General features: G+C 41.1%; 1 protein-coding gene across 3 annotated transcripts in view; it reads left to right on the forward strand.

Moving 5' to 3' along the window:
• atp10d (ATPase phospholipid transporting 10D) overlaps positions 1–25,735 on the forward strand; it is a 209,861-nt gene that overhangs the window by 108,430 nt on the left and 75,696 nt on the right. For all 3 annotated transcript variants that reach the window (XM_078217004.1, XM_078216997.1, XM_078216991.1), the window contains 2 exons: positions 20,322–20,526; positions 24,935–25,020. In XM_078217004.1, the coding sequence (XP_078073130.1) occupies positions 20,322–20,526; positions 24,935–25,020 (291 nt within the window). The remainder of the gene's footprint in view (positions 1–20,321; positions 20,527–24,934; positions 25,021–25,735) is intronic.

The raw sequence follows: 25,735 nt of genomic DNA on the forward strand, positions 1-25,735 counted from the left end.
ACAACTGCAGAAATATATCAAACTTGAAGTTTAAACTTAAAGATATACCATATGTCCAACACATACAAAATACAAATATAAATTATCTAAAACTATGTCTATTTTCTAACAAAAGGGGGGTATATATTTTTGAGCAGGAAAGTTAAATTGCTTGCTTTGCAATTGACTGTCTCAGCCTGACAACTTTATACTGCACTGATGTCCTTTTTAAGTCAAATGATCACAGTGGTTAAATCTTGCAGAAACGAGATATGCTGAGGTGTGTGCCATTAATTCGAACTCTATCCAGCAGCTCGAAAGATATTTGCTCTCTAAATTTCTGGAAGTGCAATCTGAAAATAGCACATTAGTGGACAATGGGACATCTGAGATCTGAGTGAATGTTAGAACCAACAGAATGTCTCCTTAATCAATGAGGTTCAAGAATTGAGAAAGAGACAGGAATGATTGAGGAGGTTGAATTAGGATGGGTGAATTCAATGTCAAATCAGGAAAGAAAGAGAAAAGTAAGACCCTCTCAGTACAATTTGCTATCTGACCGAATGAGACTTCAGTTTCAATTGTTCCCTCTCCTGGCGAGACGGTGTTTGATATTTGTATTAACAATTATATTGTTAAAAGGATAGTTCTATCCTTAATTAGGAGACTTGCCGGGTGCTCCGGTTTCCTCCCACAGTCCAAAGATGTGCAGGTTAGATGTATTGGCCTTTCTAAATTGCCCCTTGTGTCCAAAGATGTCTAGGTTAGATGGATTAGCCATGATAAATTGTGGGGTTACGGGGAGAGGGCCAGGGTAAGATACTCTGTCAGAGAGTCGGTGAAGACTCGATGAGCCGAATGGCCGCCTCCTGCACTGTAGGGATTCTATTGTACGAAATTTTACTCTCTCAGTGAGAGTATCGGCCAATTAATGTGGAAATCCAGCAGGTTTTTAAAAATAACAAGTGTGATGTTAAGCAAACAACAGAGTAGCCTAAATTGACCAACGAGCTCTGGAGATTTTAACTACTGCATATCTCTTAATCTCCAGAATTTTCTGGCCAATTTGCTCATTAATAACAGTGTGCATCATTAACAAACCATTATTTTTCCAGCAAGATTTAGCACATTAGCCTTGTGCAAACAGAGAACTCCTTACTCTGCAAATCATTGTGATCCTTATTTTATTTGTGTCTCATGAGTTGATGGGTCTTCTAGACTAGTGAAATGAAGTACCACTATGTATATGCCCTCTGTTTCTGTTGCAGCAATGTTTGCTGGTAACAAGGAAATTAAGGCATTAAGCATCACAAATGAGATTGGATTACAGCTCCAAAAGAATTAGCACATATGCGTCCAAGGAGTTTGCGGGGGGGGGGGGGGGTGGTGCAGGAAGCAAGCTGAGTCAAATGTATGTTTGATTAACAAGTGAAGGATTGACAACTGTGTAAGGGATTGCCAGTCACACAACAAGAAACTTTCAAAACCAGTGGATTTGACCATACGGAGATTGGGGCAGCAGGATGTACTGTGCCATGGTCATTTAGACAGAAGGGAACAACTGTGAAACCAGTGTAATGCTAGCAGACTGCATAAATGTGAACAAGGAGATTAAAAATGAAGAAGGGCACCAACAGGATTGTGACTTCAAATTTATTATATGGAGAGACCACAAAAGGCGTAAACAAAAAATATTTGGGAAATGGGATCAAGACAACCAAGTACACAGTGTGGTCCTTTGTGCCTAAGAATCTCTTCGAGCAACTGCACCGGCTAGCCAACATATATTTTATCTTCATTGCTGTGCTCAATTTTGTGCCCATCGTCCGTGCCTTTCAGCCAGTGATCAGCCTCATCCCTGTTATAATTATCCTACTTCCAAATGCCATCAAAGATATATGGGAGGATCACAGACGTTACACTTCAGACCAAAAAATCAATCAGAACTTGTGTCTTGTCTACAACAGGTAAAACTTATTTGAGTCCAGTATTTCTTTGAACCTTAAGACACAATTGGGGAAACATTTTGTGATGATTGAATGGAAAGCTGATGAGAGACATTGGTATTTTCTTCATTGAATCCCTTATATGACTTAGTAGAAAATAAAGTGACTTTAGAAGTTGCTGAATCAAATATAAGATGAGCAAATTAAATCTATACTGATCTGAATTTTACATTTTAACCAGTTTGGGGTTTTCCCTAGTATTTGCTTTCTGTAAATCAGGGCTGAAAATGACTATCACGGTACATCTGATCCCAAAACTCAGCAAATCCATACTTCTTGTGTGCCCCAGTCACTTCTGTCTGTATCCCTTTCATTCTTGCTATCCTATGCACATTGCCACTCTTTATTTTTTACTCTTTTCTCCTCTTACTGTATATTAATCAAACTCTTTGCCATCTTGTAACATGTTCCTCCTCCTTTTGATATTGACACACACTTTATTTTACATAGCTAAAATCCTGTTACTTTCATGTCTTTTGGAAACTTGGAATCAGACATGAGATTTACCATCTAATAGTCGGTATCTGGCGATAGGGGCACAAGGGCAGAGGCCGAAAATTACTTTGCCAAGTTTGCATAAAAATGGAAAAGTGGAGCCACGGACATTGACAAAGCAATGGTTGGGGCCTGTCGAGGGGTAGCTGAGGAGGCTTATGATTTAATTACCCAATGTTACATAAATTGCAGTAATTACTATCCACCTGGCAATGAAATCATAACTTGTCCAGTAACTGAAGTAACCAATTTTTGCCATATTGTTTCACTACCGTTTTATACAATAAAAATCATTTGGCCATGAAGTAAACTCTTTCCTAAGCAACAACTAACACGCTAGCAATCTACTGTTTGATCACACTTCCTGTTAAAGGAGGCATAGATATTTTAAATAATGGGTAATCTGAGACGTTTAAAAAATTTGGATTGCTGCACGTCAATGGATCAAGTGACTTGATTTTACTGTGCTTTATTTTCTTGAGACTCTTACTGAAAAGGTTAGGCGTGTGTATGCTTGCATTTTCTTTTGGGAATAGCATGTTATTTTGTGTATAGAAAAAGAAGATATGCATTTGTATAGTGCCTTTCATGATCATAGAACTTTCCAAAGTGCTTTTCAGACAACAAAGTACTTTATGAAGTGTGGACACTGTTACAATGTAAAAAATGCACAGCTAAATTTATGCACAGCAAGCTCCTCCAAACAGAAATGTGCTAATGACCAGGTGAGCTGCTTTGTGTTGTAGATTGAGGGATAAATATCGGTGTGGTATCTCCCCCTTTCATCGCAATAGTGTAATGAAATCTTTTATGTCTGCCTGAGAGGGCCTTGGTTTAATGTCTCGTCCAAAATGTTTTACTAGTTTCTGAGCATTGATGGTAGGAATACATAATAATCCAGAGAGAACTGAAACAGCAACAACAGCTTAATGCAGTACATGTAGAACATCCCAAGGCACAAAGGCGTTATCAAACAGAATTTAACACTGATGAAGCTTTTGGCCATCTCTCCTGTTTCCTCTTCTATTTGTGGCTTAAAGAGGTAGATTCAAAGTAGCATCTTTAAAGGGAATAGAGAGGGGAAAAAGCAGACTGATTGAGGGAGGGAAATCCAGAACTTTGGGCCTAAGGGCACAGCTGCCCATGCTGAAGCAATTAAACTCGGAGGCACATCAGAGGCCAGAATTAGAAGAGCACAGATTATCTCTGAGGGTTGTGTGATTGGAAGAGATCAGGAGTTAGGAGGGGCAATGCCATGGAGGGCTATGTAGTATATATAAATGATCTGGAGGAAAATGTGAGTAGTCTAATTAGTAAGTTTGCAGATGACACAAAGATTGGTGGAGTTGCTGATGGTGCCGAGGATTGTCAGAGGATACAACAGGATATAGATAGATTGGATATTTGGGCACAGAAATGACAGAGTTTAATCTGGACAAATGCGAGGTGATGCATTTTGGAGGATCAAGTTTAGGTATGAATTATACTGCAAGTGGCAGAACCCTTAGGAACATTAACATACAGAGGGATCTGGGCGTGCAGATCCACAGTTCCCTAAAAGTGGCAACATAGGTGCAGGGTGATTAAGAAGGCATATGACATGCTTGCCTTCATGAGCTGGGGCATTGAGTACAGGAGTTGGGAAATCAAGTTGCAGCTACATAAAACCTTGGTTAGACTGCATTTGGAGTATTGCATGCAGTTTTGGTCACCACACTATCAGAAGGACGTGGAAGCTTTGGAGAGAGTGCAAAGAAGGTTCACCAGGATGTTGTTTGGTCTCGAGGGTGTTCGCTATGAGGAGAGGTTGAATAAACTAGGATTATTTTCACTGGAAAGACAGAGGCTGAGGGGAGACCTGATAGAGGTTTACAAAATTATGAGAGGCATAGACAGGGTGGATAGTCAGAGGCATCTTCCAAGGGTGGAAGTGTCAATTACAAGAGGGCACAGATTCAGGGTGAAAGAGGGAAAGTTTAAGGGAGATGTCCCATGACATCTCCCTTAAAGAACTTGGAGTAGGAGGGTAAGAATCCAGTTGTCGTGGTCCATGTAGGTGCCAATGACATAGGCATAACAGGAACAAAGGATGTGCAGAGGGAGTATGAAAAGCTAGGAACCAAATTAAAAAGCAGAACCAACAAGGTGGTAATATCTGGATTACTACCTGAACCACATGCGAATTGGCACAGGGTCAATAGGATTAAGAAGACGAATGCGTGGCTAAAGGATTGGTGTGGGAGGAATGGGTTCGAATTCATGGGACATTGGCACCAATATTGGGACAGATGGGACCTGTTCGGATAGGATGGTCTCCGTCTGAATCGTGCTAGGACCAGAGTCCTGGCAAATCATATAACGAGGGTTGTTGATAGGGCTTTAAACTATTAAATGGGGGGGAGGGTGCAAGGGTATGGGAAATTACAAAATCGAAGGTAAAGGAGAGAGTACAAGTGCAAGTTAATGTTGAGGACATTCAACTAGTTAAAGGAGTAGAGGGCTCGGGAGGTGTTAGTAGCGTTTCAACAAACCGGGTCCAGATAAAGGCTGGCATGAAGACACTTTGCCTGAATGCACGAAGCATTCGAAACAAAGTAAATGAGTTGATGGTACAAATCCATAGAAATGAGTATGATCTAGTGGCCATCACAGAAACATGGTTGCAGGACGTCCGGGACTGGGAACTGAATATCCAGGGGTATCAGTCATTTAGGAAGGATAGACAGGTAGAAAAAGGAGGTGGGGTAGCTCTGTTAATAAAGGATAATATCAGGACGGTAGTGAGAGATGACATAGGCTCTAAGGAGCAAAACGTGGAATCGTTGTGGGTGGAGATAAGGAATAGTAGGGGGAAAAAGACACTGGTAGGCGTGGTCTATAGGCCCCCAAATAATAACTTTGAGGTGGGTCGGGCTATAAACAAGCAAATAATGGATGCGTGCAAAAACGGAACGGCAATATTCATGGGGGATTTTAACCTGCATATTGATTGGTCGACTCAAATTGGACGTGGAGGGCTTGAGGAAGAGTTCTTAGAATGCTGTTGGGATAGTTTCATTGAACAGTATGTTACAGAACCTACGAGAGAGCGAGTTATCTTGGATCTGGTACTGTGTAATGAGACAGGTAGAATTAAGGATCTTCTTGTGAGGGATCCTCTTGGGTTGAGTGATCATAATATGGTTGCATTTCTGATACAGATGGAGGGTGAGAAAGTAGGGTCCCAAACCAGTGTCGTCTGCTTGAACAGAGGGGCGTACGATAGGATGAGGGCGGAATTGGCTAATGTAGACTGGGCGAGCAGACTGGTAGGTAGGACAGCTGAGGAACAGTGGAGGATTTTTAAGGAGGTTTTTTTTAAGTACTCAGCAAAAATATATTCCGGTGATAAAGAAGGACTGTAAGGAAAGGGATAACCAGACGTGGATAACGAAGAAAATAAAGGAGAGTATTAAAATAAAAATAGATGCGTACAGAGTGGCCAAAAAGAGTGGAGAATTAGTGGATTGGGAAAGCTTTAAAAAAACAACAAAGAACGACTAAGAAAGCGATTAAGAAAGGAAAGATAGATTATGAAACTAAACTAGCTCAAAATATAAAAAATGATAGTAAAAGTTTTTACAAATATATAAAAAGGAATAGAGTGGCTAGAGTGAATGTTGGACCCTTGGAGGATGAGGGGGGATTTAATACGAGGAAATGGCTGAGACTTTAAGTAAGTTCTTTGTGTCGGTTTTCACGGTAGAAGACACAAATAGTTTACCGAATATTAGAGATCGAGAGTTGGTGGGAGGTGAGGTCCTTAATACAATTATTGTTACTGAAGAGGTAGTGCTTGGTAGACTAATGGGACTGAAGGTAGACAAGTCCCTGGGCCCGGATGGAATGCATCCCAGGGTACTGAAAGAAATGGCTGAGGTAATAGCAGATGCGTTAGTAGTTATTTATCAAAATTCGCTGGACTCTGGGATAGTGCCGGCTGATTGGAAAACAGCTACTGTTAGGCCGCTGTTTAAAAAAGGAAGTAGACAAAAGGCGGGTAACTAAAGGCCGGTTAGTTTAACGTCCGTAGTTGGGAAGATGCTGGAGTCCATCATTAAAGAAGAAATAGCAGAGCACGTGGATAAGAATGGTTTGACCAAGCAGACGCAGCATGGATTCATGAAGGGAAAGTCGTGTTTGACGAATTTACTGGATTTTTATGAAGATATGACTAGTGCGGTTGACAGAGGGGAACCGGTGGATGTGGTGTTTTTAGATTTCCAGAAGGCATTCGATAAGGTGCCTCACAAAAGGTTGCTGCAGAAGATTGAGGTCCACAGAGTTGGGGGTAAGGTGTTGGCGTGGATTGGGGGATTGGCTATCTAACAGGAAGCAGAGAGTTGGAATAAATGGGTGCTTTTCTGGTTGGCAGTTGGTGACCAGTGGCGTGCCGCAGGGATCGGTGCTGGGGCCTCAACTGTTTACCATTTACATAGATGATCTGGAGGAGGGGACCGAGTGTAGGGTATCAAAGTTTGCTGAAGACACGAAGATGAGTGGGAAAGCGAATTGCGTGGAGGACGCGGAAAGTCTGCAGAGAGATTTGGATAGGCTGAGCGAGTGGGCGAGGATCTGGCAGATGGAATATAACGTTGGCAAATGTGAGGTTATCCACTTTGGAAGAAATAATAGTAAATTGGAATATTATTTAAATGGAGAAAAATTACATCATGCTACTGTGCAGAGGGACCTGGGGGTCCTTGTGCACGAATCGCAAAAACTCAGTCTGCAGGTGCAGCAGGTGATCAAGAAGGCGAATGGAATGTTGGCCTTTATCGCGAGGGGGATAGAATATAAAAGCAGGGAGGTCTTGCTGCAACTATACAAGGCACTGGTGAGGCCGCAACTGGAGTACTGTGTGCAGTTTTGGTCCCCTTATTTGCGAAAGGATATATTGGCCTTGGAGGGAGTGCAGAGAAGGTTCACCAGGTTGATACCGGAGATGAAGGGTGTAGCTTATGAGGAGAGATTGAACAGATTGGGTCTGTACTCGTTGGAGTTTAGAAGGCTGAGGGGTGAACTTAGAGGTAGAGATATTCTTTGCACTTAGAAAGGAAACCAGAACTAGAGGGCACAGCCTCAAAATAAGTGGAGGCCGGTTCAGAACAGAGTTGAGGGGGAACTTCTTCTCTGAGGGTGATGAATCTCTGGAATTCTCTGCCCATTGAAGTGGTGGAGGCTTGTTGAATATGTTTAAATCACGGGTAGATAGATTTCTGATCGATTAAGGAATATGGGGAGCAGGCAGGTAAGTGGAAATGATTTGCCTCAGATCAGCCATGATCTTATTGAATGGCGGGGCAGGCCCGAGGGGCTAGATGGCCTACTCCTGCTCCTATTTCTTATGTTCTTATGATGTGCGGGGGATGTTTTTTACGCAGAGAGTGGTGAGTGCCTGGAATGCACTGTCAGAGGATGTGGTTGATCCAGGCACATTAGTAACATTTAAGAGACACCTGGATGGGTACATGAATAGGGAGGAAATAGAGGGATACGGACTGAGTAAGGTTTTTTTTTAGTTACAGCATCATAATCAGCACAGGTTTGGAGGGCTGAAGGGCCTGTTCCTGTGCTGTACTTTTCTTTGTTCTTTGAGTCTAACATGTTTGTGAGACCATGCTGTGTGCACATTGACAGTCATACTTCGCTGTTCACAAAAGAAGTAATTCAGTGCTTCAGAGCCTTTTCGAATGTCCTGAAGATGTGATGGATAGTATATAACCACGGTAGCACAGTGGTTAGCACTGCTGCTTCACAACTCCAGGGACCTGGGTTCGATTCCCGGCTCGGGTCACTGCCTGTGTGGAGTTTGCGCATTCTCCTCGTGTCTGCGTGGGTTTCTTCCGGGTGCTCCGGTTTCCTCCCACAGTCCAAAGATGTGCGGGTTAGGTTGATTGGCCATTGTAAAATTGCCCCTTAGTGTCCTGAGGTTTGTAGATTAGAGGGATTAGCGGGTAAAAATATGTAGGGATATGGGGGTAGGGCCTGGGTGGGATTGTGGTCGGTGCAGACTCGATGGGCCGAATGGCCTCTTCCTGCACTGTAGGGTTTCTATGATGATTTCTATGATAAATGTAAAGTTTCTTGTTCTTCCGAAGAATATGGCGTCCACCAAAATCTCAGTGCTTCTTCTGTTCTGGGCCCTTGTGCATGACTAATTTTAATCACTACAGTATTTGTGGCTGTGCATTCAGACTGCCTGGGTCCGAAGCACTGGAAATTCCTCCTTAAGCCACTCCACCTCTCTCCTTTTATAATACACCTTAAAACCTATCCCTTTCTGTGACACTCTGTCCTTATCTGACTTGTAGTCAGACGTTACTTGGTAATGCTCCAATGAAGTGCCATGGGATTTTCCTATATTAAAGAGGCAGCACGGTGGCGCAGTGGTTAGCACTGCTGCCTCACAGCACAAGGGACCCGGGTTCAATTCCTGGCTTGGGTCACTGTCTGTGTGGAGTTTGCACATTCTCCCTGTGTCTGCGTGGGTTTCTTCCAGGTGCTCCGGTTTCCCCCACACTCCAAAGATGTGCAGGTTAGGTGGATTGGCCATGCTAAATTGCCCCTTTGTGTCAAGGGGACTAGCTAGAGTAAATACATGGGGTTATGGGGATAGAGCCTGGGTGGGATTGTGGTTGGTATAGACTCGATGGGTCAAATGGCCTCCTTCTGCACTGCAGGATTCAATAATTCTATAAAGGGGAAGTGAAAAGAAGAAGAGTCATATTGGACTCAATGTTGACTCTGTTTCTCTTGCACAGATATTGCCGGACTTGCTGAGTTTCTCCAGCATTTTATTTATTTCAGACTTCCAGAATCCACAGTATTTTGCCTTTATTATATAGGAATGCAAGTTGTGTTGTTGATTCAGCTATTTCGAGAAAACTAAATCTATAATCTGGAATAGCTGTTGCACTAAGGGTTGCAGACAGTGGGGTGGGGGTTTAGTTTAAACAGCCCTGATTTCTGCCATCACTATCCAGCCATAAACAGAAAGGTGTTTTTGCTTTCCCTCTTTGTATGGGGTGGCGTATCTTCCCCAACCCTTTAGTTTTGGAATGATCCAATCCTCTATTAAAAACCCCACCGCAAACTAGAGATCGGATAAAATCAGATAATATACATACTCAAAAGAGGAGGAAAGGGTTTGTAACATTCTCCCCTCAACATCCCCATCGACACTTTTGCATTCATACAATAAAAGAGGGATAAGGGAAAGAAAAGGGTACAGGGCAAAGACCACATACAAAATAAGAAATATCATTTCATGTGAGTGCAGAATCATGAGTCCAATGGTATTCCTTCAGAGAAGTTAGCAGGTTGAAGCTGATGAGAGGTAATAATCCACTTTTCCAGTAATGCTGACTTTATGATGGGAGAAGCATGTAGAGGTGAATTAGTCCTGTAGTAGGCACTGGTACAGAAGTTCAGATACTCCAGTACAAAAGGTATGGATGACCGCCAGGCAAATTAAACCTGGACAGAGTTCTAATTCTGCTCTGAAGAAGTCAGGTGGACTTGTTAACTCTATTTTCTGGCCACGGGTGCTGTCAGACCTGCTGAGTTTTTTCAAGCATTTTCTGTTTTGACACTAATTCTACTCTTGCTTTGTTGATGGCAAACTGCCTCTTTCAGTTTCACGAGGCAATATTACAGGTTCTAATAGCTTGGGAGGTTCTGGGGGGTACAGTCATGTGACATAACCCCCACTACTTCTCCTTGTTTTTTGGGACAAAGATGTATATTTCTAGTCTGTATTCTTGAGATGGTTGATGCATCATCCCATCAATAAGTTAATCAGAGGTTTCAGGGAGGGCCCTTTTTCTTTGCAAATGGATCATTTCCATTGGCTAGGGCTTTTCCTCAGAAATGTAAAGGGACCTTTGTGTATTTCCTTGGAATTTGATTTCTGCTGTCACAGACGTATTGGCACTCATTTTGAGATAACAAGGTTGCTGACGTTTTCTGAAGGCTGGAACAGTTGTTTTCAACCGTGAGAACTATGCAAGTGTGCTGCAGCCTGCTGTGGGAATTCTAGGTTCCGGCTCTGGGTCTGACTTTGAGCCCCAACACAGCGAAACTATACAACAGCGGAACTGGATGCGTTATTGTGCAAACAGCATGGAATTGAACACAGCAATGTTATTCTTCAGCACAACTGAATGTGTGATTTTAAACAGCAGAGTGAGATCAGTGCGTCCTGCAGGAGCCTGAGAAAGATGGAGAAAAAATCTGGGAGTGTGGCATTGAGGAGAGTCAGGAAGAAGGAACTGGAAGTGTGGTGAACCCGGAGGAGTGGTGGTGAGGGGCTACCAGGTTTAGAGGTGTCCTCTCTCCAGTCACAGATGGGCAGGATTTTGTTTAACTTGGGTCATGGCCTTGGGAAAAGCTACAGTCTGACTGGCCAGAAGCCTGAGCTGCCACTGGGTGATGACTGGTCTCTGCCACTGGGCCCAGTGTCCTATTTAACTCTCCTACTCGGTTTCGACCAGGCATTGCGCTGCTTCACAATCAGCTGCACATTGTGTGAATGTTTAAAGCTACAGATTTCACTGTCGGGAGTGGTCCACCCAGCAGCAATTAGACCATCATTAGACCAGAGATTTAAATCCCAAACCAGGGATTTCAGCACTGATTTGCCCAAATACATCTCGTACTATGCATTTTATCATTTTTTTTTGTGTTGGATCGCATCTGCCATTTTGTTTTTTGAAGTGTTTCCCTTTGTAAAAAGGGAATCCATATTAGATCGGCATGGAAACATTTAACAGCACTCATGAACAGCACCCAGGTTAGTCAGAGAGTTGTGCAGTCTGACAGGTGTCTTAATTCAGGTGTGCCATTGGCTTGAAAAAAGTAAATAGAAGATATAAGTTAGACAAATGAGAAAATAGGCTCGTTTGTAACCATTGATATCAAGATTTTTTCTTAAAGAAATACTTTTAAACTGAGAGAGCAATCTCCTCGTTATTTACAGTGGTTATAGAGTCATAGAGGTTTACAGCATGGAAACAGGCCCTTCGGCCCAACTTGTTCGTGCCGCCCAGTTTTTAACCATTAAGCTAGTGCCAATTGCCCGCATTTGGCCCATATTCCTCTATACCAATCTTACCCATGTAACTCTAAATGCTTTTTAAAAGACAAAACTGTACCCGCTTCCATTACTACCTCTGGCAGCTCGTTCCAGACACTCATCACCCTCTCCTAGATTTCTTTGTTCTATCCAGCCTCTCTTTATAACTCAAACCATCAATCTCAGTAGCATCCTGCTAAATCTTTTCTGCACTCTTTCTAGTTTAATAATATCCTTTCTATAATAGGGTGACCAGAACTGCACACAGCATTCCAAGTGTGGCCTTACCAATGTCTTGTACAACTTCAGCAAGATGTCCCAATTCGTGTATACAATGTTCTGACCAATGAAACCAAGCATGCTGAATGCCTTCTTCAGCACCCTGTCCACCTGTGGCTTCACTTTCAAGGAGCTATGAACCTGTACCCCTAGATCTCTTTGTTCTAGAACTCTCCCCTATACCCTACCATTAACTAAGTCCTGCCCTGGTTCAATCTACCAAAATGCATCACCTCACATTTATTTAAATTAAACTCCATCTGCCATTCATCAGCCCACTGGCCCCATTGATCAAGATCCCATTGCAATCCTAGAAACCTTCTTCACTGTCCACTATGTCACCAATCTTGGTGTCATCTGCAAACTTACTAACCATGCCTCCTAAATTTTCATCTGAATCATTAATATAAATGACAAATAACAGTGGACCCAGCACCGATCCCTGAGGCACACTGCTGGTCACAGGCCTCTCGTTTGAAAAACAACCCTCTACAACCACCTTCTGTCATCAAGCCAATTTTGTACAACTGGCTACCTCACCCTGGATCCCGTGAGATTTAACCTTATGCAACAACTTACCATGCAGTACCTTGTCAAAGACCTTGCTAAAGTCCATGTGGACAATGTCGACTGCACCGCCTTCATCTACCTTTTTGGTTACCCCTTCAAAAAATTCAATCAAATTCGTGAGACATGGGGCCCGATTTTACCATTTTCATTCTAAGTGCTGAATCTGGGCATAGTACAGATCCGACTTAGAAATCTGCTTTCAGGCGCCCCCATACACTCTCAGCCATCTCCAGTCCCATTCGCGTGTGGGCGGGGCTTAGCGCGGCCGGAACGATTGGAGCTCTGAACTGCGCATGCGCAGTTAGAAAAAAATTTGAAAAAGCACACCCGTGTCAGATCGCTCCCGAGCCGCAGAAAGCGGCCCGGGAGCGAGAGTATATTTCGGGGTGGGGGGGCAGATGGATCTCTGGTGGGAGGCGGGGGGGGGGGGGGCAGATGAATCTCTGGTGAGGGGGCAGGGGGGTCCGCTGCCACTCTGCGGGCGATCGGTGGAGGGGGAGGGGGGCAGGGGTGGCGATCGGTCTGGGTAGTGGGGGGTCCCCCTTTTCCAACCCCCCCCCCCGGCTACCCAGACCGATCGCCACCCCCGCTACCCCCCCCACCCCCCCACCCCACCCCAACCACCACTGATCTGAGCCAGAGAGCCGTTGGAAACACTGAACGTGCTTTTCAGAAGCTGGAGCACCCGACTCAGACTTTTATTCAGCACTCCCTAAAAGCGCGGTTCCGGATTGGTAAACGCGGTGGTAAAGGGGGAAATGCTGATAGAGTTGGGCGGGCAGTTCATTAATTCAATTTAAATGCATGCAAATGCATTTAAATCGTCATTGCGCCCGATTTGGGCATGGAACGGATCCTCGCCATTCGCGGGTCTCGGTAAAGTGGCGATCTGCGCCGACGCGGGTGCAGATTGCGATAAAGGCCTCACACCCGACTTTACCACGATTTCACGCCCGAAAACGGGTGCAAATTGTTGATAAAATCGGGGCCATGATTTTCCACTCTCAATGCCATGCTTGACTGTCCTTAATCAGTCCTTCTTGGTTCTTGAAGAACCCTACTGCAATTCATCCGCCAGTCACCTGAGAACCTCCTCCTGCAGTAGAAGCTGGCAGTCCTGAAATGTTTTTAAAATGCAATTGTTTTTTTTATTTTGTTTTGGCACAGAAATAATTAATGACAGAGGTTTTAGGACCGAGTTTGTGTTGGCACTGAACACAAATGTGGTCCAGCATTTCAAACCTTCATAGCATGGCTTATGTTGTGTTAGTCATGATTTTTAGATTTACACAAAAATATATCAGTTATTTAAACAGGCAATCAACATGAAAGGCTGACTGGAATGCTTCATTTTAGTTAAAATTCAATGTTCTAAAGTTTAGGTTTGAGGAAAGCTATGTTTTAAATTCTGATTTTATTTACATAACCTTATTTTTGATGGGAACTGAAAGACGATGAGAAAATGCTTGAAGGCATGTCAATGTTATCATGTAGAGCTGCTAGAAGCACCTGGAACTAAATCTATTGAGGCTGAGATTTATGGTTATCATTTTGGCTTGTTAGCTTGGATTGGCGAAAATCACTGAAGACTTGTCAAGATTTAATTTTAATATCATAAGCATTTTGACAAAAATGAGCTAAATCTGAAAAGGACCTTTCACAATGGACTGCATCTTTATGTCTCTTAATGTAAGTTCCTATTTGTCCAATAATGACTAGCTTTTCACACCTTTTCTCATTATTGGTGCCAACACAATGAGAACTCATTGACATCGTAATAATCACACAGATTCAGAGAATAGTGGAAAAGCCTTTGTCTGCTCCACAGTGAGTATGTGTCTCCCCTCCCCCTTACTGGACTGGACATCATCCCCCGATAGCACCCCACTCTCTGAGCCCAAAGAGACAGAAAAAAGAACTCACTATTGTGATGATGTGGAGATGCCGGCATTGGTTTGGGGTGGGCACAGTAAGAAGTCTATCAACACCAGGTTAAAGTCCAACAGGTTTATTTGATAGCACGTGCTTTTGGGGCGCTGCTCCTCCATCAGGTGAGTGGAGAGTTGGGTATAAATAGATACAGACTCAATTGCAAGATAATGGTTAAAATGCGAGTCTTTACAGGTAATCAATCCTTTACAGATACAGACAATGTGAGTGGAGAGAGGGATAAGCACAGGTTAAAGAGGTATGAAAGGTCTCAAGCCAGTTAGTAGGATTTTGCAAGCCCAGGCTAAATGGTGGGGGTTACACGTAGTGTGACATGAACCCAAGGTTCCCCTGCTGAATTGGAGTCCCATTCGGACTTTTATTTAGCAGGTCGTTTAATGTGCGGACGCAAAATGGGCCGCAACCTGGTAAAGTCGGAGCTTCATTAAGTCAATTTAAATGCATGCAATCTGCCATGAGTCGGGTGCAGATCGTGTTTTAGGCCCGACGCCCCTTTGGTAAAATCGGGCCCTTTGTTATGTTTTTTCAAAATAATGTTATAAATTAGCCAGGATGATCGATATACATACATACATATTTAATTTCATGTCTTGTTATGATTCTGAGGAAAATATGTGGGTGATTAACAGTTTATTTGCTAGCTTTTGGCTGAGGTTCTGGGATATCTTGAAGATATGTTCTTAAAAAGGGAGGTGCAGTTGTAATAGGTTAATTATCAAAATAAATTGTCTTTTTCAACATTACACAATATTCCGAATTTGCAACTCCTGTTTAAAACTGTCACTAGGTTTTAACTTTTTTACTCCATTCTTAAAGTTACAAAACGAATGGACCAGGCAAACCCAAATCCATTCCTTGCTTGCTCCAAAAGCCAAATTTAAAATCCAATTCAAGATTCTCACTGGGGAGACAAACAAGATCCGAGCTGACAAGATGAGGCATTGCACCCCATCTTGGGCTTGATCTGACGCTTGACCTTGGCCTTCACTGGGCTTTACTAGCAGTTAAGGTATGTGAGCCTGCTGAAGTAATTGTGTGTGTCTTATAATTTTTGATGAACAGTTCTTGTCTGGAAGCAACACAAACTTGGAATAAATGTTTCAACTGCTGGCAGCAGCTTCAATTCACTTGGAGACTGAGTCACATAAAGAAGGCCAACATGGAATTAATTTCACATAGAACATCTCATGCCAGAAGCATGCTCAAAAGTTAGCAAACAGAGCTTTCATAGTTTTGTTTTAAAGCAAGGTGTGTGGATAAAGTGAAATACTGTCATTTGATTTGCTCTTGTTCTTGCTACTGGATAATTTTAAATATAAATAATTTTACTTAATGCAAAGTCATTAGTGGTTCAGGTTTGAGGTGATCATCTCAACATACCACCAAAAGTAAATCACCACTTCTTCATTCATTTGCCGTTGACACTTACTCAAATTGGCTGCTGTGGTAACCTACTTAACAATGATTGCTATCCACATGCAATCCAATAGCCATAAACTGCTTTAGAATGCCCAGAGGGCATGATGAGTCGCTATGTAAAGACAAGTTTTTTTTCTATATACTATTTGCAGTGCATAATTCAGTCATAAAAATTAACATTGTCTGCCTGGCAGTTTCCCCTCCTTTATGCTTAAGCATAAAATTGAGTTTTAGTTCACAGTAAATGCATGCTAGCCAATGCCAGCTGATGTTTGCATTATACTTGAGCAAAAAGTATTGGTAAATAATCTTAGTCACGCCGATTCCTGCAAGCTTTTAAAATATGAATGTTTTAAAATCCTGAATGTTCTATGTGCAGTACCAGCCATTAGTCACCATCTAGTGCCATGGCCAAATAGTATTTTTTTGAAAAACACAATGGATTATTTATAATATATTGAATTCATTGCATGGGCACGTCCTTCTTTAAAAGTCATTCAACTGGATTTTCCTGTAAAAATAACAGTGAGGTTATCCGCTTTCACTGTTACTTGTACAAATTGAGCAAACTCTTCTGGTAACCATGAAAATATGGGAGTTGTTGTCTGAGATATGCCATCCTACAAAACCTGACTTGCAATTCAAATATATTGAATTGCATGAGGTTCCTGTGCTTAGATGCAGAGTAAACTTGCCAAAAAATATTTGGGCTTATCCATTCCAGCCTTAAGTAACTTTTTAATTATGTGATAAGTCTTATTAAAAGCAAAATACTGTGGATGCTGGAAATCGGAACTAAAAACAGAAGATGCTGGATAAACTCAGCAGGTTTGGCATCATCTGTTAGGAGAGAAACTGAGTTAGTGTTTCAAGTCCATGTGAACTGAAGAGGAGTACAAATGTATTGATTTATATAGTTGGAGGAGGTGGGGCAGAACAGGAAACAGATAAAGGTGTCATGGCCATGAGACAAGGGGGGTGTTAATGGTGCCATTAAGGACTGAAAAGTACTAATGGCGATAAAGTGACGCAGTCTGAATTACTGCCAAATAACCTTTCTGCCACTGGAAAATAACTTTTATAGTCTCTCTTATTTAGCTTTTAAATATTGTGGAGACTTGTAAATTATTTTTCTTCTGACTTACTTATCTCTCATAATTCAGTCTATCTTTCTTTTGCTTTCTGTACCTGGTTTGACATTGAATTAACTGACATTTCCTAATTCAGACTGCGCTTTTTATCAACCAAATTAGTTTGAAATATTGTTAAAGAGAAACATCGTCGTTCACCCAGTTCAAGTAGGTCCTGGTGCTTTTTTTGGATGTTTGGCTGACAGCATTTCACCAATCAAAACCCTATAGAAAATCTGTGGGTGTGGAAATTATTGAATTACTTGGGGCTGACTTTGATCTGTTTTTAGTACCTGCAAAATCTTTTCAATGTCAAAAACAGGTCATACCATTTGTGAAATTTTAATAGTCAGAGTATAACCCTCTATTTTTTTGTAATTTTTTTTTTACCAGACATGCTTTTTCTACAGATAGCATTTCTTAATGTTCAAAATAAGGAATAAATAAGATTAAACAATAAATTACATATTTTACAATAATATGACATTTGGCCATTGCATTCACTATTGTATCTTTTGATACCTTTGTTAAAGTTTCTACTTGAATACTTCACTCTCGGCAAAGCATGGATTTGGACTTGCTATTTTTACCTACAGTTGTGATTCCATGAGCTGAGTACAAATTGCACATTGGATCTGTGTGGGTATCAATTTCATAGGGTGGATTAGTACCTATTACAGCTTTACTGATACTTTTCCTCAGCTTTCTGCTTAGTAGCTCTTCCTCAAATAATTTTAAAAGAACAAGGGAACAAAGTTAAATAGTTTAAAATAGATATTGTGTGTTTTAAAGAGACTGGGTGTAAGATTAAATATCTATATGAAAAACACCAGTGTTCTACATACTTTAGAAAATTAAGCTGATTAGAAATGAAAAAGAATGGAATGGATGGTCTTTGTTCATGCTAATAATCCATTTTGAAAATAAGTCAAATTATGAAGTCAGTGAATTATTTCCTCCTTCTGATTTTGCTGTCTATTGAAAATAGTCATTTGGTCGTACAGAACTTGAGTTTTGTGGGGGAAAAAGTGACGTGTTGAAGCTTTTTGTCTTGAACCCATCAAGACAGATGCAAAAATGTCAAAGGGAGCAGCAATTAAACTGCACGAGAAAAGGGTGTTGATTGGTTGGCAAGTTTACTCTGGTCAGGCTGTTGCCATGGAGAATGCACCAGGTAACTATTATATCCCATGCTTTTGTTTAATTCAGAAAAGGTCGCTGAGTGGACATATTTCTTTTGCCAATGAATATATCTAACTTCCAGGAAGTGTAAATGAGCCACATTGTCAGCCTAATAGCTCGCTGGTGCATTCTCCATGACAAAATCTCAACCAAGTCAGCTTGCCAACCAAGTAGCACCCTATGAAATCAACTATACTTGGTTTGAATTCCTCATATGCAATCAGAGGTCAATTATTATATAAATGTTATGCTTTATATGACTATGTTCCTCAAGATCAGTAAGACCTGTTGCTTTGGCTTATTCAGCATGGACAAGAAATTGAATGCTAGAGCTCTTATAACTTTCTATCTTAAATACTATACCCAGGTCAGGCCTTGGAATCAGTAGGTGGACTCAGCTCAGTGTTTAGCAACATGAGCAATACCTTTTTAAAAATTTATTTAAATCCTCTTTCTGTTGCTTTTGTGCAATCCTGGTTGCCATTAATGGGAATGAAATTGTCCTAATAATTAAGCCTTGTAATGCTGCCCTACAATTCAGTAAACTTGAGTATGGATAACTTCAGCAAAAAAGAATGCTATTTATGGAGCACTTTATAATGCTGTAGCTTGTATCTAAGTTACAGCTGACATCTTGATCAGTACAGGTATAAATTTACAAATTGTTATTACAAAGCTTAACTTTATTACTATATATAGAGCTCATGTGTAGATTGTATTCTGCTCCAGGACAGATGCTCTGGGATTTTCATTTGTCTAAATCCATGACTCACATGGCACTCTTTCAAAAAAATCAACGTGAGATCTCCAACCAAATGCTTTTATTGTAAAGCAGGTAGAATTTAAACACACAGGAGAATATCACACATTACTTGGGTACTGCGGATGCTGGAATCTGAAACAAAAACAGAAAATACTGTAAAATCTCAGCAGGTTCGACAGCATCTGTGGAGAAAGAATAGAGCCAATGTTTTGAGTCTGTGGTCATCCTCTCTCTACAGATGCTGTCAGATCTGCTGAGATTTTACCGCATTTTCTGTTTTTGTTTTAAATCAATTTATTTCAGTTCGTTGCATCAGTGATTACATGAGGCACAAGGGATTGATCAATATGCACAAAGTTGGTGTGCAACATATTGTGGAGGGATATGTGACAAAATATGCATACCTTTGGAACACTCCTGTGAATAGGACAATTGAACACCCGTATCTCTGACCATCACCATAAAATGAACAGATTGGCAACTTTGGGTAGTTTTTTTGAATGTTTACTTGCAAAGTAACTTCACAGTCCTGCAATCTAGGTCAGCTGACAGTTCGCTTTAACTTTCTCAGAGAAAATAAAATCAGTTTTCATTTATGTTGTAAGTTGCTTCTGTTATTACACTACAGTTTTCTGCTTCCAGAGGGAGTTTAGGATTCAGTTTAATTTTGTGCACGGTTAGTTATAGTGAATATTTTATAAAACGCTGCCTCGGCTTGATCTGGAGTATTGTGCCCAATTCTGGGCACCATATTTTAGGAAGGATGTGAAAGCATTAGAGGATGGAGAAAATTTCATGAAAGTGATGAGGGGACTTCAGTTAAATGAATACACAGGAGAGCCTGGGCTTCTCCTTAGAGAAAAAAAGTTGTTGAGAGGTGATTTGATTGAGCTGTTCAAAATCATGAGGGGTCTAAACAGAGTAGATAAAGGGAAAACCCTTCCCTACAATATAGGCGTAAGACAAAAGAACCAAATGGGAAATGAGGCGAAACCTTTTTACACAGCAAGTGGTTAGGATTTAGGATGCATTGTCTGAGAGTGTGGCAGGGGCAAATTAAAACATGCCTTTCAAAAGGAAATTGGATAAGCACCTGAAGAAAAAATATTTGCAGGACTATTCGGAAAGGTAGGGGAATGCGATTAGCTCCCTAGAGAGGGAGCCAGTATGGACACAATGGGCCCAGCGGCCGTCTCCTGTGCTGTAATCCTTTAAGACCATTAATTGTTGCTTGGAATTATTGACTAATTCATCCTTTTGTTTTCACTGGTATTGAAATATTCCCCCCCCCCCCTCCAACTCCTTTTGGAGCTGTCAATATATGATTCATTTTGATGGAATAAAATGGGATATGGCTAATAACAATTGTTAATTTAATTCTAATCCAGGGAACCTTTCTTTGTTGGTGAGATGCTGTTACATTTTCATTTCAGACATGACAAAAAGTACCTTGCAAAATGGTGGAAAGAAGTTTATGTGGGGGATTTCATCCAATTATCTTGCAATGAGATCATCCCTGCAGATATGGTGCTATTGTACTCCACTGATGTTGATGGGATCTGCCACATTGAAACATCCAATTTGGATGGAGAGACCAACCTGAAGCAAAGGCACGTTGTTAAGGGATTCACAGAGCTGGTAAGATACTTTTGGGATAAAAGTCTACAACTCTTCAATAATTCCTGCATGCACTGCTAATTGTGTAGTTGTTCAGGCAAAACCATCAAATATCTTTGAGTATCTGTTGTTACAATCAGGTGAGGAAGGGTTGAATGGGGCCCCTATTTTCTCCCTCCTCAGTCTTTTTTACAAATGGAAATGCTTGCCAGTTAAATGAGTGTCCAACTGCCTACATGTTATGACCATATGAGACACTAATAAGCAGGTTTTCTTTTTAAAAAGGTAGTTTTAGTGTATTTCCCCTAGTTTAAGTTAAATAGTAAAATAATAATAATATACGCATGCGCACACACGTACACACACACACAATCCTAAGATAGGGTCCAGTAAAATTCAGACTTGGCAGTCTTCAGGCTGAATTTGGTGGTCCTGCTGCACCTAGGTAATGAAAGTCATCAGACAGGGTTAAAAGCTTGCCAGTTGGATGGAATGATAGGCAGAGAGAGACAGACAAGAAACACATTCGGGCTCTGTTCCTTTAGTTTCACTGTTGCTTGACCTGTTTTTTCTGCATTACAGGTGTTTTAAACACAGAAAGGGTTGGCTTGTCACATGAGGTTCTAGAAACATAGAAAGTAGGAGCAGGAGTAGGCCATTTGGCCCCTCAAGCCCACACTGCCAGTGAACAAGATCTTAGCTGACCGTGTACCTCAACTCCATTTTCCTGCACTATCCCTGTGTCCCTTGACATCTTTAATATCTCTGATTTGAATTTGCTAAATGACTGAACCTCCATAGCTCTATGGGGTAGAGAATTCCAAAGATTCACCACCCTCTGAGTAAATAAATTTCTTCTCATCTCAGTCTGAAATGTCCTAATTCTAACTCTAAAATTATGTGCCCTGGTTCTAATCCACCAGTAAGAAGTTTAACAACACCAGGTTAAAGTCCAACAGGTTTATTTGGTAGCAAAAGCCACACAAGCTTTCGGAGCTACAAGCCCCTTCTTCAGGTGAGTGGCACTCACCTGAAGTGCCACTCACCTGAAGAAGGGGCTTGCAGCTCCGAAAGCTTGTGTGGCTTTTGCTACCAAATAAACCTGTTGGACTTTAACCTGGTGTTGTTAAACTTCTTACTGTGTTTACCCCAGTCCAATGCCGGCATCTCCACATCATGTCTAATCCACCAGCCAGGAAAACATCCTCCCTGCACCTACCCTGCTGAGCTCTGTAAGATCTTTGTAAGTCTTCATATGATCACCCCTCATTCTTCTGAATTCTTGAGAATTTAGGCTCAATTTCCCTTATAGGATAATCCTGTTAACCCAGGGATCAATCTGCACGACCACCACGGCAAATATATATTTCCTTGGGTAAGGAGACCAAAACTGTACATCGTACTCAAGGTGCAGTTTCACCAAGGCTCGATACAATTGCAGCAAGACTTCTTTACTTATGTACTCAAAGTCTCTTGCAATAAATGCCAACAAACCATTTGCCTTTCTAATTGCTTACTGCACCTGTATGTTAACATTCAGTGATTTATGAACAAAGACACCCTGGTCTCTTTAGACATCACCACTTCCCAATCTCTCACCATTTAAGAAATATTTTGCATTTCTGTTTTTCCTACCAAAGTGGATAGCTTCACATTTTGACATTTTCCATCTGTCATGTTCTTGCCCACTCACTTAGCCAGTCTACAACCCTTTGAAGCCTCTTTGCATCCACTTCGCAACTCACATTCTCACCTAGTTTTGTGTTGTCAGTAAATTTGGAAACATTACAGTTGGTCTTCACATCCAAATCGTTGATATAGATTATGACTAGCTAGGGCCCAAGCACTGATCCTTGCAGTATTCCACTAGTCACAGCTTGTCAGCCTGATTGTTTTCACTGTTTTCTGTCCATTAACCAGTCCTTAATCCATGCCAGTATATTACTTCCAATCCCATGCGCTCTAATTTTGTTTCCTGAGCTCCTGTGTGGGATCTTATTGAAAACCTTCTGAAAATCCAAATACACCACATCAGGCTCCCCCTTATCTATAGTGTTAGTTATATCCTCAAACAGCTAAGTTTGTCAAATAGAATTTTCCTTTCATAATTCCATGTTAACTCGACCTAATCCTATCATTATTTTCTTAGTGATCAATTATCAAATTCTTATTATAGATTCTAGCATTTTCTCTATGGTTGTTAACAGGTCTATAGTTACCCATTTTCTTTTTCCCTCTTAAATTGTGGGATTCCATTTGCTGTCTTCCAATCTGCAGGAATTGTTTCACAATCTATAGAATTTTGGAAGATGACCACCAACGTATCCACTGTCGCTGCAATCACCTTTTTCAACACACTGGGATGTAGATCAGCAGATCCAGGGGATTTATCAACTTCCAATCCCATTAATTTCTCCAGTACTACTTTTTACTAATACTAATTTCTTTCAGTTCCTCATTCTTGCTAGTCCATTGGTTTTCTAGTATTCCTGATTTCTGGGCAGTTTTGTATCTTCCTCTGTGAAGGTTTCCTGGCCTGGGTGACTGTGTGGAGTTTGCACACTCTCCCCATGTCTGCGTGGGTTTCTTTCGGGTGCTCTGGTTTCCTCCCACAGTCCAAAAATGTGCGGGTTAGGTTGATTGGCCATGCTAAATTGCTCCTTAGTGTCAGAGGGATTAGTAGGGTAAATATGTGGAGTGATGGAGATAGGACCGATGGGCTGAATGGCCTCCTTCTGCACTGTAAGCATTCTATTATTCTCTTCTATTTCCTTATTCTCCATTCTAAATTTTCCTGTCTTTGCCAATAGTGACCCTTTGTCTGTTTTCATGTTTTTCACTACTTTACTTTCACATTGTATTTTCTCTTTCTTGATAAGTTTCTTGGTCATCCTTTGCTGTATTCTTCAAAGTACCCAGTCATCCGGCTTACAGCTTTTTTGGCTATGTTATCAATCTCTTCTGTTGATTGAATGCAGTCTTTAACTTCTTGTTAGCCATGGTTGGATTATCTTTCCTGTTGGTTTATTTTTACCTTAGAGGAAACTTAACTTTGTAGTAAACTATGTATTAATGCTTTAAATGCTAGCCATTTCTTGTCTATCATCATACTTTTAATGTAGTTTTCCAATCCAGCATAGCCAGTTTGCCACTTATACTTTTGTAGATAACTTTCTTTAGATTTAAGACCCTAGTTTTGAATTGAACGACATCACTTTCAAATGTAACGTAAAACTCTGGTCACTCTTCCCAAGAGGCTCCTTTACACCCAGGTTATTAATTAGCCCTTTCTCGTCGCACAATCCTGGATCCAAAATAGCTTATTCTTTAGTTTGTTCCTCAATAGGCTGTTCTAGAATTCCATCTTGTATACATTCCAGAAATTTGTCTTCCAGTATTCAGTATGTATTGGGTTTACCAGGCCTATGTATAATTTGAAGTCCCCCAACAGACATCACCCTTGTTACATGCACCCTAATTTCCTGACTTATACCATGTCCTACATTACCACTACTATTTGGTGGTCTATAAACAACTCGTACCAATGTTTGCCATCTCTTGCTGTTACTTGGCTTCACCCTTTGTTCTTTGTTCTATATCTAATTGCCTGTACCCAATTGAGTATCCTGGTGATTATCTGGATATTTTGCTGATGGGATAAAAAGTGGTCCCATTCATCTCTTTCAAGGCAATTGGTCCTAGTCTCACTTTGCAGACTGGTTGTCTCTATTTCCATAGTTTTGGAATGCATAAGAGCAGCCATCTTTGACAGTAATCCCAAGTCACTGGCTTGAGACCATTTTTTAAAAATCATTTGGGGGTTTCCAGGCTGTAAATTCATAATTCATTTTTCATATAACATCATTTGACAACATTGCAAACATTCAGTATTGGGAATATGCATTTGAGTTTCGGTACATGGCTTGTGATTGAGGTCAGTAAGGATGATAGTTTACCACTAAACAACTCCTAAGATTTTTAAAATATCTCCTGATTAATTGCATATCAATTTATAGAGGTTAATTCCATGACCTTGCATTCTTAGAAGGAGGCTGCAAATGCAGGGAGCACAGTTCAGTGTCGCCCTGTCTCTTATGAGAGCACAGCTTTCCCAAGGGCTTGTGGAACTAACCGTATTGTTATACTTTTGGATTTCCCAGTTCTCTTCCTGCATTTCCAATATTCATGGGAGAAAGTATACCATGAAGGAGAATGATTAGACTTATCCCCTCGCCTCCCCCCCTCTATTGAAACTGCTGAATTAATGGCAAAGCAACCTGTTGTATTATAATTGCTATATTTGTACATATTTCAGTGACCATTTCTTGATGACTACTTACAATACAAAGCCATTGAGGTTTTCTGATGTCCTGTGAATGATGTAAACTAAATAAATTGGCTTGTCACTTCATATTTGCTTTTCCTATAGGGCTGTCAAGTTGATCCCGAGAGATTCACCAGCAGAATAGAATGTGAAAGTCCGAACAATGATCTAAACAAGTTCAAAGGATATATGTAAGTGCCCAGTGGTTGCCAACTAACCAAGTATAAGTTTAAGATAAAGGCTTTCAGTGTTGGGAAACCTATTTCGAAATAGGTTCTTGCTTAACCTTAGTGTCCTACTTGACTGAGCTTCAAATCTTGCATCCACCAACACCACCATCTTCCAGCTATAAAATCCTCCTTATCTCACTTTCACTGCACTGAGTTCCTCATTCATGTCTTTGTCTTTTGTACTTTGAGTTTCAAATTTTCCAGTACCTCATCACTAGCCTACTGAACTGTAGGCTGAATAATCACCAACTCGTGACAACATTGCTACCTGCATCCAGTCCCATACTAAATCTATTCATTGGCAGCATCTTGTCTTCCAGACCTTCATTGCCTTTCCATTTCCTGGTGCATTGACGCTAAAATCTTTAAGCTTGTCAAAAATCACCCCCACTATTTTGCTGTATTCTACCTCTCCTCAGACTCTACCACTGGTGATGGGCCCTGGCACTACGTAATTCTCAGCCTTGCTTTGTTGAAAAATCCATTTCCCCATGCTTGACTTGCTCCCTCTCGGCTTCATGTCCCCTCCCAAATTGTGAAATCACTTAGGATGATTTGCTAACCATGCATTCTACGCCATGATCTCTTATTTTGCATAGTAACCTTTTGATGTGGCACCTTGTCAAATGTTCTCTGGAAATCTAAGTACATTCACAGGTTACCCTTCATCAATATT

Source organism: Mustelus asterias, chromosome 1, assembly GCF_964213995.1.
Source record: "Mustelus asterias chromosome 1, sMusAst1.hap1.1, whole genome shotgun sequence".
In the NCBI taxonomy this organism is placed as follows: Eukaryota; Metazoa; Chordata; class Chondrichthyes; order Carcharhiniformes; family Triakidae; genus Mustelus; species Mustelus asterias.